Below are 15181 nucleotides of genomic sequence, written 5' to 3' on the forward strand. Positions count from 1 at the left end.
GTAAGTACTCACAATCTTACCAGATATATAAAGGGATTCTTTGGAAAGAAAGTTTACGAGGCTGGTATGATGCCACTGACTTCCTCTGTTAAAAACGCGTCCGCAGTGCTCGAGAACCCTGTTGGACTGCTTTCCCTGTTGTAGGAGTTGCGTTGGGTGAAAGGGTGAGGAAACTTGCCTCACTTGAACCTCTTGCACTCGATTGCTTTGCCAAGTTTACTGACGCTTCTGCTGTGGTAGAGCATCGGGAGTCAAAATGGCTCAAGCAGATGTCATCTCTGCTCAGAACAGCTTTTGCTGCTGCGATAGTCTGTGATATACACCATAGTTGCTGGATCATGTTAAAAAGCAAACACCTGAATGTAAACCAGTCCCTGGTGATCTGAGGCATTTGGTGAATTTTTAAGATTGCCTAGTTGTGAAATGCAGCCGGAATCTGAAAAGGGCCTGGGCAGGAGTGGTGCATTTTTTGCTCAGTGGCACGTAGTTCCTTGTGTGTGTTAGTCACACTGACCAAGTGGGGGGCAGGACAAGTCACAGCTTTTCAAGGCAAACAAAGTATGTGTGGGAGTAGGGGGCTGGATTCTAGTCCTTGTAACCCACCAAATTGTGTTGTGCTCCACTTGTACCTGCTTGAACAACTGCTTTAAGCAGTAGCACTTACACATCTCCCTGAGGCACAATTATCAGATAAGCTATTGATTACATTAATTGGCAGAAGGAGGAGAGGCTTGCAACCCAAGATTCCAGCTGAATTTGCAGTTGTGAAGTTTAAAGAACCACCTTTCTTTAAAAATAACAGATCGCTTCGGAAATGTGAGCTGCTGAGATGTGTAAAGATTAACTTTCAAGCAAGAATTTTTACAGATTTCAGCAGCCTTCACAAGGTTCTAGATTGCCTTACAGCGGATAAATTTGGTGAACATAAGTTAACTTTTTCTGAAAAGGAATAGTTCTGATTCTTTTTTTAGAAATCTCTTGAAAGTTTTGCTACTGGGATGCTATAGAGCTTGTATTAGAGCTAGCACTGTCCTCAGCCATTATTCCCTTTCTTTAACTGATGAGTAAAGAAGTTTATAATCAGCTTCCTACTACAGCAGCTGTTTTTCTGCGTTATTCAGCATTTTTTTCTTTCTGCTTGTGAGTATCCAATTTTATTTCTTGTTTCTAACACACGCAAACATTGAAAGACTATGATACTACTTCTGCTGATGTTTCAATTCTAATAAAACTCTCATGTCTAATATAGCTCTTATTCATACACTGATCTTGTACCTAACAACTGACTGCATGGGCTCTGCTTTGACATTTTCCCCAAACCAAAAGCCAGTTTCATTACCGAAGCTGTCATGTGAGTTCTTGCCATTTCTACTATGAATGTAAATGTTGACTTACTGCCCAGTTACTGGGAATGAATAACAGGATATTTGGCTTAAAATTTAAGATCTTGAACCTGTGAATAGTTCAGCCTCAAAAAAACCCATGCAATGCTTGTCTGAAAAATGTTTTGTAATAGCTGGTTCTCACAGGAGTATACCCGCTGTTTAACAGGTGAATATGAAGTCACAGTTCAGACTTGGGTGTCACAACTACATTGTCGGCACCGCTTTATTTCCTGGGTAACTACAGGCAGTCTGCAGGGAGCTGATGGATGTGCTTCATCTAAAAGCATAAATAGTGACTCCTGTACTTTTCCACCTGTCAACCTCTCCTTTAAATGAAACATTTTTCAGACCAGATATGTTCTTTTCCTATGTATTGGTTTGCATGCTGTTGAGTTATGCATGGTGGCATATGACTGCTCAAAATAGTTTGAGATTTTGCTGTGAAACAGAAGCAGCTTGCTTCTGCTTGGAGGTGAGAATAAGGGAATAGCTCTGATTTGGGTTTTCAGTATCAAGTCAAATGACCTGCCCTCTTTGCTTGATACTATTTTTTTTTTAATTTTTCTAACCGGTGTTTCAGGAGTGAGGAGTTCTTGTGTCTGAGAAAAAGGCATGACCCCAAAGGAAAATTTTCCTCTTTTGCCCTTGTTTTGATCTTGTAAGTAGAAGTATTTTCTGTTTTCCTGTCGCGCTGAGCCTAGTGCTCTCAAGAGAATATTACAGCATGTGGAAAATGCGCTCTCTGCGTAATGTGTATGGACAGCAAGATGTTCAACCTACTTAGGTTGAACGAAGGTGCTACATAAGGAGCAGCTCCGTGTTGGATTTTCTTTTACCTTGCTTCTCGCTTGTGGTTGACTTGTCCTCCATCTGCCTTGGACGTGCAGTGTGCATCTGGGCGCTGCTTTTTAGTTGGTCACTGCGAGCCTTTGGTGGCCAAATCCAGCTACGCCTCTTTAGATGCAAGTACAGTTGTATAACTTTTATTTCCCATGAGGCTTCAATGCCAGTACCTTTCCTCTAGGCTCTCCTAAAAGAGAAATAACGAGGTTATGATCATTTAGGACACCTTTTCCATCTCATGGCAGAAGCACCTCTAGTGGAAAGCGCGGAAAATTGTTGCAGTCGTAGGTTTTGATCTCCATAGTTAACATTCCCTTAGTTGTAATGGGTACAGTTATAAAGGAGTTGGGACTTTTTATTGAATGAAGAGCTCCGAGAAGAGGTTCTTGAGGTGGCCTTTATTACAATGGTGTTTAAGCCCAAGATAATCCCTGGTGAAGAACGAACCTGGCCTACTTGCTGGCTACTCTTAAACTTTATGCGTAGTCTATGCCTAGTCATGTTAGTATGGTCTAAAGTCTCCAGTAACTCAAATCAAAATTATTTAAGCTAAATTCCAGTGTTAAGGCCCCAAAGTTAAAGGACTCGAGTTGATAAGTAGTCATCTTTCACTCGGGTTATCAGATGTGGAAAGCCAGTAAACAACTTCTTCTAAAAATAGTTGGATATAACTGTGCTGCAATAGTCGTGTATTGGGCCACCCTGGCTATATATAAAGAAGTATTTTGATCAAGAGCATTTTTCAAAATTTGCTGTAACAGAACACTTTAATCTGTAAAGAAATTACTTTTTGGTTCAAAAGAACGCATCTGTACTTAACTAAGTGTGCCTGCTGAGCGGTGGTGTGAAATACTGTGGCCCTAGATTAATCCTAAATTTTAGCGGTGTTCTATTCTTGTTGGATCACTTCTCACATTCTCTTTTAAATCATGCTTTATATTGTAAAGAACAAGCTGCCAAGTTAGATTTGCACTTTAAATTATTTGCCAGTTGTTCTTCTATGTAACACCAGTAACAGCTGTTGAATTTTTCTTTAAAAAAAGAGGTGAGAGCTTTTTTTTTTTGTTCCACGTGGGTTTGGCGATCTTTTGTATGAATATTTTGCTTCTCTTGACTTCTTAATTTAAAATTTTCTAGAGTGCTATAAAGTAGAAACACGATACAGGCCAACTAGTGATAATTGACTGGATTTCAAATCAATATTTCTGTTAGATAACAAATTGATCAAATTTTATTCTCCTTGACTGATACAACTGGTGTGTCAACACCAGCTTGGGAATTAGGGGTTTTTCTAATTGTATTAGAGATGGAGTTAATGCTTAGGCCAATGTCGAGTAGACTTTCTTTAAATGGAGACGTGCTATTGGTATTAAATTGGTTGTATTCGTAAGCAGGCTGGTTTTACTTGCCATAGTTGTCTGAGCAAATAGAACAAGGTGCAGAAAGCTGCTAGGAAAAAGCTTTTTGGCTTAAACCTGCAACTGTTAGGGGTTTCAGCTTGTGCTTTTGCATTGGTATTTAGACTGATTATAACTGTGTAATGCAGTATGTCATTGGTAGTGGCACCATGTTTGTTTCTCCTTGAAACGGGCATTTAAAAGGAGATACGAATGTCCTAGGGAGGTGTCATAGTTCCCAGGGACAACAAATGCCCTACGTGCCTCCGTATCACAGTGTGCTGTGCAGAGAAGGGACAGAGGATTAAGCTTTTTTTGACTGATCTCCATCGCGGCTGGTATTTTTCGGCTACAGAGAACAGATTGCCAAAATGAATGTGCCCAGCAAGTTTGGTATATGCTATGAAGTTTTGAGTGTTATTTTTTCACTGTGGGAGCCTTGTGTGGTAAGTGCTGGTACGTAGAAGTGAAATAAATTTATTTCTATACTGCAGGCATAATTTGACTAAATGCGGCATATAGCATCCCCTATCTTAGCTTCTGGTTTTTGTCTGCTATGATATGATTAAAGAAATGGGCGATAGGACGAGGGGAAAAGGTCTGAAGTTGCGTCAGGGCAGGTTTAGGTTAGACATTAGGAAAAATTTCTTCCCTAAAAGGGTTGTCAAGCACTGGAAGGGGCTGCCCAGGGAAGGGGTCGAGTCCCCATCCCTGGAGGGATTTAAAAGCTGGGCAGATGAGGTGCTTAGGGCCAGGGTTTGGGGGTGGGATGGCAGGGTTGGGGGAACGGTTGGGCTTGATGATCTTAAAGGTCTTTTCCAACCTAAACGATTCTGTGATTCCATGAAATGGTATAAACCTGAATGAAACCATGGCATTTGCCACAATTCCCAGCTCAGCGAAGTTTAATCTCTCTGTGGTCAAAAAGAACTTTTCCAGAGGTGCAAAATTAAGGTTACGCAGAGATTTCAAACTGTAGCTATACCTTTGATGTACTATATACCCTTCTGTGGGTATATAGTACTTATAGTATAGTAATATATAGTAGTATATGTACTTCCGTGGGATGGCTTGTTAACTAAACAGCTCATCCAAGAAGTTTGGAGGTCAAAAAGCATATTTGACTTCTCAAGTTAAGCAGCCTGAATGAAATGACATTAAAATGCATTAACGTACAATTAAATATAAAATGCTGCAGAAGATGAAGCGTTGAATGGACTTTGGCCTTGAGATATTCCTCAGAGCTCTTATTCTAACCACCTACAATTAATAAAAGCAAATTCTAGTTCTTACTCATGGGCCCTATCACTTTAACAGGCACCAGGCCGCCTGCTGTTGCAGGCACTCATTCATTTTTAACTCATTACACCGAGCCTTTCTGAAAAAGGCAGCCTGTTCTCCTAAGTGCTTATCTAAATGTATCGCTTATTAGAAAACAGGCTGCTGAAAATACCTTGTTTCCTGAAACAAAACTGCAGCCTTCCCCAGCGAATGTCTTTCTCGCTGTTTACCAATGGCACATTAGATCTTACCTGAACCTGCCTGACAGGTTTTTACTGGTGTGAGGATCTAGAGGTGGAGTAGACCGAGTTAAGGTGTGCTTCAGGGCTTCGATGGGCAGGGAGAAACCAGAGCCATACAGACAGTTCGGTTTTGGGGTGATGTGGGTTTGCTGAGGGGTGGTGAGCTTCCAGTTCTGGAAGCTGAAGGCTGAAGGTGCGCCTACGCTCTGCAAAAATAGTCTGTGCTGTTTATTCCAATTGTTCCCTTTCATACACAAATCTCGCTGCTTAGCCTGATAGATAGCGCTTTTGAAGATGTGCTGAAGGACTACAGGCAGCTCACAAGCCATAATCTTGTATGTTTTCAGGCATTTTATTGAACTTTGCTACACTGATCATTTTAGAAGCGTGTTACTTTGACAACATTTGGGTTGAGGAAAAGAGAAAGTTAAGCTTCGGTGTAGAATATAGGCAATATATTGGCAAGTCTTAATATAGATTGCGAATGTTGAAGATGCCTGAAAAGTGACCAAATTGCTTGGATAACCTAAAAGGGTCTTAAATTTCCTCATATTTTCAGACTGTGTATGTTAGTTCTCAACTAACGGACTGAAATGAGAATTAAAGTAAGCAGATTCAGCTCTGAAGTACAGTGGAAGTAATCGCATGATCCCTCAGCTGAGTTGTATTAATGGGAAGCAGCTCTAAACTGTCGTGGCGGTTTCTGCTGCGGTAGTGTCTATGCTGTTTGACGGCACGAATGGTCTAAAAAGCAGAGACCTGATGACTGGTCACAGCTGTGATGATGATTTGGTTGAGGATTTTATTGATGCTGAGGAAGGAGCTCGAGGTGCCTTTGCTTAGATAATAGAAAGCAATGAAATACTGGCAGGGACAGCGTAGGGAGAGGAGTGTAATGTGCAAAACCATGGGAGTATGATTTCTTTTTCAGTGGCAAAAGATGAACATGATTCTAGCTGCTGGTCGGAGGATGGTCCTGCCGATGGTGGAGACAGAGACCTTCTCTTTTGCCCCAGCAGCATCCAACAAGTTGCTGGTGGGACCCAGATTAGTTTGTGGGAGTTCTGCAAATGGGTTTTTCCTGGTATTTTTCTTATAGAGGGCAATGATTCTGGTAGTCAGCATCTAAACGCTTGTCTTGCAGGGGTGGGCTGTAAACTACACTTCACTGCCCTTAAAAATAAATCTGCCTTTAAAATCACTGCCCTTAAAAATAAATCTGCCTTTAAAATCACTGCCCTTAAAAATAAATCTGACTCTCTGATAGTGTTACCTATCCTGAAGTACCAACAAAATTACAGAAGTGGTTTGGAAAGTAGGAATGTGGACGAGAACAAGAGGGAACTGGAAAGCAAGTGCTTAAATGCCTCTTCTTGTTCTTCACAAAAAGTAAAAAATAGGGAGGATGGGTGGTATAAAAGCAGCTTCAGTGGTGGAGGGCAGACTTGATCTGGAAATTGCTGCCAGGAAAACAAGGATCTAACGGGATCCACTACTGTTAGTGCCAAGCGCAAGCAGCTTGTTCAGCAGACTCTTAACTTCTCCAGGGTGTGGAGAGATGTCGTGGATGCAAACGCTAAGATTTTGCTGCCGTTACCTGATTATTGCTGTTGATCCAAGCATTTAATAACCTATTATGCTTTTAACCGTTTGGAAACAAAAGGAGTGCGTTCTTCTGCAGGGCTTGTAAGGTTCTCTTGCTACAAAAGTTCTTACACTCGTTTCGGAGGGTTGCGAGAGCTCTGGTAAAAAGTTACTGTTCAACCCTGACCATTGCTTTGCAGATGAATTAGAAGATAGAGGTAGTGTGAGCGGGCAGACAAAGGAAAGCTTTATGGCCTCCCTCCCCTCCAGCCCAGTAAGAGCTGCTGTTGTGGGCCGGGGAATGAGATTTCCTGCTGTGTGAGTGATTTGGATAAATAGGGACTAGCAAAACTGTTTTCTCTACTTCCTAATTAACTTTCCTGTTTATACAGCTTTCGTATATTCAAGTGGGAGTTGAATATTCGTGGTTGTGCTTCAGAAATATGAAGGGAATGGTGGAATAATAGGACTTTTAAACTTTCCATTTGGTTTTAATCCCCAGGCTGCCCTGTCTGGCTTACAGAGGAGCTCAGTTTTAAAGTTTCGATTCCATTGAGCTTCAATCCTATAAAATAAACGAATCTTTGACTGGAGTTACCTCAGCGAGTTGAAGTGGTGATGGATGGATGCCATTCAGGAACTCTGGAGTGGACTCTGAACTTTGCCGTGGAGCTGCTTGTGCTCAGACACGTGACTTAGTTAATGTTACAGTGCTTAACTTTTGGGTTAAAAATTGTAACCAGCAAAGCTTCCCCAGAAGAGCAGAACTGCTTAGACTTTTGGCAGTGCTGAGCGAGGAAGCCAGACTTCATACATCCCTAGCGTAGAGCTAAACAGAGCAGGACAAGAGCTTTGTTCTCTGGCGTGCTTTTCAGTTCAAAGCTCGTTTTAATAGACTTTACAGAATAACTATTTGAGACAATTTCCAGTGAGAATTTTGCTTCAAGCGCACCGCTTCGTCGTGAAACACAGAACGTCTTTGAGAAGCTATTTAAAGTTCATACTGCGCTTTAAATTGTGTGACTCAGTTTAGAGGAAACCCATCCTTTGAACGTTACACGTCTTGGCTGTAGGTGTTCCTACTGTCTTAAGCTTGTATTTTCAGTTGGGCTTGGGCTTTTTCATACTGACATCTGAGAGCTCTAGACAAACCAGCAGTAGAGGTGTGAATCATAGCTATCGCCGTGTAACATCCTCATCTACACCCCACTGCAAAGCTTTCATCCTCATCTACACCCCACCGTGAGGCTTTCAGGCTGCTTTTTTCATGTTTTATGTGAGCAGAATAGCAGCGCTCTGGGTGAGTTCAAACTTGCTGTAAACTGTGTCGTCATAAGTTTGGGAAGGGGGGGGTGTGAAATTGTGGAAGAAGGGAAGAAGTGGACAAATTGTGCTGGGGTGGATCCCGTCCCAAGGGCTGGAGTGGAGAGGCAGTTTCTCCAGTTCCCCAACAGGAACCTCCCCGTGATGTTAATCGCTGCTGAGCGTCCAAGCAGAAGCGTTTGCCGTGAAGGAAGAAGCATTTATTTTTAAGCCTGCCTCTTTTAATGTGGCTATTAATTTTCAGTAGTTACGTTTTAGTAAATGTGGATTTGCTTCCTGGAGAAGGTCTCCAGTGTTGATGAAGGTAAACTACTGCTTTGTGTGCATGTTGTATTCGCAGGCCATTTCCTTTGGGTTTGAGAGGAAGGAAACTGTTTTGAGTAGCAGAGAATCCAAGCTGTATTCCGAGTTTCCCTTCAAAAGATGGGCCAGCTATTGGTGCGCCAAGCAGCATAGAGATGAGCACACATTTAAAACTTTTTTTTTTTTAGCTGCATGTCAATTAGAGGAAGTGTGGTTTACGTTGACACTTTAGGCTGCAGATAAATGATGCTGTAACAGTGGGGGACAAAGTACCTGAAGTGGTCAGTTGTGTTGAAAGCAAACCACGGTTTTGCCAACTAAAGTTTGTGGACAATATTTAATGCTAAAATCTCTGAAAAAATATTTGAAAGATATAAAGCACTTGGAGCAATGTCTTTTTATAAGGAGTAAGTTTTGACGTATCTGTTCATCATTGTATTGCTTCAGTATCAGGAAGAATAATGTACAGTGTTGGCTGGGGGTATCTAAAGAATTCATTTTATCTGATACTTTTTTGGTCGTTGATTATGCCCTGCTCAGAACATGGTAACTCACAAGCGATACTGTGATCTTTTTCCTCTAGACTTCACTGGCCAGTGAGAACATATCTCAAGCATGGGAAATATTTTCGCTAACCTCTTCAAAGGCCTTTTTGGCAAAAAAGAAATGCGTATTCTAATGGTTGGCCTGGATGCTGCAGGAAAGACTACTATTTTGTACAAACTTAAACTCGGTGAAATAGTAACTACTATTCCTACTATAGGTAAGATTTTTAAATTTATATAACTGCTTGCTTTGAGATTTGGGTCTTATTGTTTGCAGCAGTGTCTTATCTCAGCTACCAGTCTATTGATTTAATAATTTTCCGACATGGGAGGAGATTACATGACTCTTTTTCACTCCATTCACTCTCTTTAGTCGTTTGTGGAACAACCCTTTATGGGCCACAGAAGGGCAGGCAGCCCTCCTAATCGTGTTGTGGCATCAAGTAGTTTAGACTGAGAAACTGAGGGTGATGGTGACTGCAAGAACAGTGTGATCGGAGACATAACTTACTTGCAGTCCTTAAAGCCCAGGGTTTTGGGGTTTTTTTTTTTATGCAACATAGTTTGCTCTGCATTTTGTAGCTGCTCAGGTAGCAATTGCAGCTTTTGTTCGTTACTTTGATCGCAGCGGGGGGTGGTGGTAGGAGCAGGAGTTCCAGAGAACCCATGTTTGTCTGCTTTGAGGGCTTCAGTGTAGGATTCTGCTTATTTAAAGTAGATTTAAATTTTAAGGTAACGTTTTTTGTGATGACATTCTGAGTGTGACTTGGTAAATACAATAGGTCCAGGGCCAACTGTGTTTAACTGAGATTTTTCTGCCACAATTTCTATTTTAGGTTTCAATGTGGAAACAGTAGAGTACAAGAACATTAGCTTCACAGTCTGGGATGTAGGCGGTCAGGATAAGATCAGACCACTCTGGCGCCATTATTTCCAGAACACACAAGGTGAGTCTGAAGGCTTAAATCTCAGGCTTCCAGAACCTAAAAAGTGGTGGGTTGGTTTGGTTTTTTCCAGTGTCCTTACTATGATAATCTTGTGAGTTTCTTGGGGGTGGTGAAGGATATTTATTATTATAAAAGGGTGTGTTTGTGTGCTGCTCTGGCTCTTCTGTTAAGCTAGTGCAGGTTCAAAGAGGGACGGGAAGAAATCTGGAAACCAGTCTTCCTTGTCCCTCTGACTCAGAGCGCGTTCAGAATTTTGCTTTTCTTCTGTAAGCGTCACAGCGCTCTGCCTTCAAAGCAGAGGTTTTACTACGAGCTCTGACAGCCCCACAAACTGAGTTTCTCGCCTCTTTTACTGCTGCGCCTTTGTAATATGCACGCATTTGAGACCTGTCACAGGATTTCAAGAGTTGCTACTCACTGGAAAATACTGAGTGGTTATGTAGATGAAGCACACGAGTTCCAGAAATGCAAATGCAAACTCACACTTGCTTTCACCAGCTCTCAGCAAGAACAGGCTTTCTCTCAGACATAAGCTTACAGTAATAAGAAAACTGTATTTTGTCTGATATATACTTAATTGTTTTGCATTATTTTTTTTCTTCAAAGCTTAGTTCTGACCTCCAGAAGTTTTCCTCATTTGTAAATAACTTCTGGCGTATGCTTATTCTGATTGTTTGCTTATTTCTAGGTCTGATTTTTGTGGTTGACAGTAATGACAGAGAACGAGTGAACGAGGCCAGAGAAGAGCTTATGAGAATGTTGGCAGAAGATGAGCTTAGAGATGCTGTTCTATTAGTGTTTGCTAACAAACAGGTATGCCCAGGAAAGGTGTCTTTCTGTAAGAACTCTTGAAAACGTACAACATGCTTGCGAGTGCTGGATCTTGAACTTTTGACGTTTGTGTTTGCAGCCTAAGAATCGCTAAGCTCTCAGTCCGTTCTGTTTTGTTGAAGGCAGCAAACCCATAGGTTAAATTACCCTGTTCTCTGAAGGGAACACCCTTCTATTCCAAACAGTCTTGGCTAATAGAAATGCTTGTGTGTTCAGTTTTAGGAAAGAATTTTACTGGTTTGATTTTTAAGGTCGGCTTGGCTCAAGTACAGCACCTGCCCAAACTTCCTCCAAGCAGAGCGGAAGGCCAGAAAGCTGGAACCTCCCCGAAATCTTCAGTTTGGGTGTTTGAGGGCACCACTGCTGGTGGTGGAAGTGCTGGGCTGACTTTTAACATACTTGTGTTGATCTGTGAGCTGTACTCTTCCAAGTCACAAAGTGAGCTGAGAGTTGTGCCTTTTACTGCTTATGAAGGTCTCGGGAGCTTAAACCCAAGTGTCAAGGGTCTTAAACATCGCTAGTAAACTTACAGAAGGAATAGCATCCTGCTTCACCGATTGCACAGGCTCGGTTGTGAAGGGTAAATAAGCTGTGAGTCTTGTCTAGCAGCAGGAAAGGTGGACTATAAACAGACGCAGTTCTAAGCTGAGTATGACTTTATGATAAAAGTTGATCTAAAATCGTAACTGCAGTTGCAGAAAACATTTTCTGAGTGGAAAGTGAATGAAATGGGCCTTGCATCTAAAATCGTAACTGCAGTTGCAGAAAAAAAAAAGTTGCAGTTTTCTGAGTGGAAAGTGAATGAAATGGGCCTTGAGTTGTAAGTGGGTTTGGGTCAACACTTGAGGAGACTTAGGGACTTGATCCAAACGTCAGCTGTCTCACTTCTGTTTTCTGAAGAGAAATATTCCATAATAATGTGCTTTTGATTGTGGTGTTAAACCTTTGAGACTTTTGTCGGCGTAGGGGAAATAGCTCGAATATAGAAGTAATCCACTGAGTTTGCCTGAAAGAGAAGCTCCGAGAGCTCTTAACTTTCTCTTAATGGCTTTAAAGCTGATGGTCAAAACCGGTTGAGGGAGGCGGGCATTTCTTCTCGGCGAGTAGGGGAGAAAATGACTCTTCTTCCTTCCCCCAGGACCTGCCGAACGCGATGAATGCAGCAGAAATCACAGACAAACTTGGACTGCATTCTCTTCGTCACAGGAACTGGTATATCCAGGCAACCTGTGCCACTAGCGGAGACGGTCTCTATGAAGGACTGGACTGGTTGTCCAATCAGCTCCGAAACCAGAAATGAAACCATAAACCTTCCTCTTCCCTCTTTTTCCACCCCTCCCTCTTATTTCCTCCTATTCGCCCTTCGCTTTACTCTAATGTGGCAAACTGTGCTACTTTGTGGTATTGAGTGCCGGAAGCTGTTTTCATTTCTTTTGTCACAGTATATATTGCATCATGCTGTAAATGTGGCAAATACAAGCCTGAAAACAGTTAGGTTTCTTATTTAATGTAAATAGTTTTTGTTTCCAATGAGGCAGTTTCTGGTACTCCTATGCAATATTACTCAGCTTTTTTTATTGTAAAGAATCAACTCACTGTTTAGTACTCGGAAGGGATTTCAGTGGGTTAACATAAGGGTTACCAGTGGTCCTTGTGCAGTAGAGCTGAATACTATCTCGGTTGGGTTGTGAGATCTGTGAGATCCATTTTGGTGGTTGGTTTTTAACCTGAATTCTGTATTTTTTTAAAATAGTCAAGGAAAAGTAAAAACACTTCAACATTACAAACGTTTGACATCGCTTCTGCTGTTCCAGCTCTAATGTGGTGACTTTTTTGATTCTTTTGAAATGGTGAAGCCACGATCGACACCCAATTAGCTTCATCCGGTTAAAGAACAGATCATAACTAATAGATCTCTGGCTCTTTCTGTAGCTCATAGTATGTGCTCGAATTTGTTCATATTCGTTAAAAGATTTGTCGGACCTGGTTTAGGTGAGCTTGCAGACTCATGCTAAACTCCTGACTTTTGGTTCAGGTGAGACTTACCGCTTCCATTGAACTTGAATAATTGCCAGAAGTCACATTTTTAGCCTGTCGTACTTGTCAAAAGTGTTTTGTACTTTTCTCGTGTGTAAACCACTCCAGAAGGCAAACCTTTCCACAGAAAGCACAGCCTGTACTAGTCCTAAGCTCTATAGGCGGAAAGCACTGTACTTAACGTTAGAATTGCCATGAAAAAAAAAAAAAAACACCACCAAACATCTATGTATAGCGTCTAGGGAAAAAAAAATAAATAAATAAAATAAAGCATGAGAGTTTGGAGAGTCATTCCACTCTAGAAGTATTCAATCCCATTTTGGAACAATCCCATATCTGTATATGTGTGAAAACCCTTGGCATCCCTCATACTGCAAGGTTCAGATTTGCCATCAGAAAAAGACCTCTTTACTTTTCTTTTGTATTTTGATAAACACTGAAGAAGCTGGAGCTGTTAAACTTTAACCTGAGGAACTATCAGAACTGGTTTATTTAGTGTTGTGGAAACCTTTATTGCTTTCAATACACGATTAGTAATGCAACTGTTTTGTATACTTGTTTTCAGTTTTCATTTCGACAAACAAGCACTGTAATTAAAGCTATTAGAATAAAATCTCTTAACTATTTCATGTTTTTTATGCCTTGCTGTTCATTTGATCATCTTGGCAGAATCATAATGAAATACTTGTTGAATAAAAACTTTCATGAAACTTGCACTGGCATCATGTTGGTTTGTATCATCTTTGTGCGGTACCGCGCGTTAGGTTAGCGCAAATCCGGCCAGTGTTTCGCCACATCACGATTGGCATGAAAATTTCGGCACATCTGCCATATTTTCCAAATAATGTGTTGTTCCTAGCTCTTTGGCAGCGGTTCCTTGGTCCTGGTGGCTTCTGCTGGAGTCCCTTTGTTGCCTCGAGGGCATCTGTTGAGCTTCTTGAGTGGTCCCATCACTTCCCACGTTGTCCTTCCTGCCGATCCCACTTAACAACAGCATCTGGCAATTAGCAGGTTTTGGGGCAGGGTGGGAGGGGAGGAAAGCATGAAGCCTGCCTTCCTAAACGCTTTGTTTTGCATGTTTTCCATTCTGCAGTCCCCTCTGGACCCGGGACAGAGCTCCTCCCGGCCCATCGTCCCACATCAGCTACAGCTTCTCATCCCTGCGGGTCGTGGCTCTGGCCGCCGGCTGTTTTCCTGGCTGGAGTAGCAGCAGATCCCCCCCCCTTACACAGGCGGAAAAAACATGAGCTAAAGGTATATTCTGCAGGTTAGGGAGCGACCTCACTGGTGGGGACGCCGGGGGCTTCGGCTGGATGTCGGGGGGGGACCGCGGCTGTGCCAGGAGGGGACAGGAGCGCGGCTCTCGCTGTCTCGGTCGAGAGCGAGCTGGCCTCTTGGGTCACCTCCTCTGCCTGACATTACATTTCCCCTGGCTCCCCAGGATCTGTTCCGTTGGAGCAGCACGGCAGCCGCTTCGGGCGCGTGCACAGAGCAGCCCTCGTCCTGAGCCCGGGTTTAGTCTGGGACTGTCCTCTTGTGCAGAGATTAACTGGGCGGCTCCTCTGCCCTGTCCTCAGCGGGGGGAGCTGGAGGCGGGAGGGCGGATTTATTCAGGTTCCCCAGGTTCCTTGCGCTTGTCCTGGTAGTAAAAGGGTAAATAGCGTTGGGCAAACAACGACAAGGGATTGCCACACTCCGGTGAGTCAGGTTATTCTTCTGAAGCTGTTCATCTCGCCTTGAATTTCAAGCTCTGAATCGGGATCTTTGCGTGCCCCATAGGGCAGGACATCTGTTTATTCCTGTCTTGGGAGGGGGTTGAACTCGGAAGGGCCAGCTCTCCTGCTGGCGTCACTTTGCGCTGCTGAAATATGCAGAGGCCCCCCCCTCCCCGCTTCCTTTCTTTCCCATCCCTAGAAAGGTGGATGACCTGCTGGGAACGGCCGCAAGGAGGGAATGCTTTGCTCTGCCCTGGGCTCAGCGGGATTCCCCATGGATTTCGTCCACCCGCCCAGCCCGGCAGGAGGCATCTCATGCCCCAGGGGAAGGGGTGAGCTCCCCAAAACGCTGCAGCAGGTGAAGTTCCTCCCTGCTCCACCCAGGAACCAGGGCAAGAGGAGGGATAGGGTTGGGTGCCTTCATCCCAAAAAAAAAGGGGGGGGCCCTCCCCCCCCCCCCCCCCCCCCCACCCTGCTCATCCTCATTTTTATCTTGTCCCTATTTGTCAAAACTATTCTGCTCGGATCTCAGTTTTGAGGGCGAAATAGGCGTCTCCTTCAGCTGGCACCAGGGGCGAGAGCTGCTGCCGGATTCCTCCCTGGGAGGGGGTCAAAAGTGGGGACTGCAGGAGGGGCCACAGCCCTGGGTGATGTGAGCCACCGTGGGGGCTTATCTGACCCTTTATATGCACCCCCTGCTCATTCACCAGCTGGGGGACAGACACACAGCCCTCCTTGTCTCCCCTTG

The 15181-nt window shown here is 43.3% G+C and overlaps 1 protein-coding gene across 1 annotated transcript; it reads left to right on the top strand.

Annotated features, from left to right (window-relative positions):
• Positions 1-8941: 8941 nt before the first annotated feature.
• On the top strand, positions 8942-12927 carry ARF1 (ADP ribosylation factor 1). The gene is made up of 4 exons (XM_009640104.2): positions 8942-9121; positions 9740-9850; positions 10539-10663; positions 11820-12927. The coding sequence occupies exons 1-4, from the start codon at positions 8974-8976 to the stop codon at positions 11979-11981; spliced, it is 546 nt and encodes a 181-aa protein (XP_009638399.1). The 5' UTR covers positions 8942-8973; the 3' UTR covers positions 11982-12927.
• The last annotated feature ends 2254 nt before the right edge of the window (positions 12928-15181 follow it).

The sequence above is a fragment of the Egretta garzetta genome, unplaced genomic scaffold (genome assembly GCF_000687185.1).
Source record: "Egretta garzetta isolate BGI_Z169 unplaced genomic scaffold, ASM68718v1 scaffold275, whole genome shotgun sequence".
Taxonomy (NCBI): domain Eukaryota; kingdom Metazoa; phylum Chordata; class Aves; order Pelecaniformes; family Ardeidae; genus Egretta; species Egretta garzetta.

Coding starts and splice junctions, on each gene's coding strand:
- ARF1 (XM_009640104.2), top strand. CDS start 8,974: ATGGGAAATATTTTCGCTAACCTCTTCAAAGGCCTTTTTGGCAAAAAA. Junction 9,122..9,739: donor AACTACTATTCCTACTATAG/GTAAGATTTTTA, acceptor TTTCTATTTTAG/GTTTCAATGTGGAAACAGTA. Junction 10,664..11,819: donor TAGTGTTTGCTAACAAACAG/GTATGCCCAGGA, acceptor TCCTTCCCCCAG/GACCTGCCGAACGCGATGAA.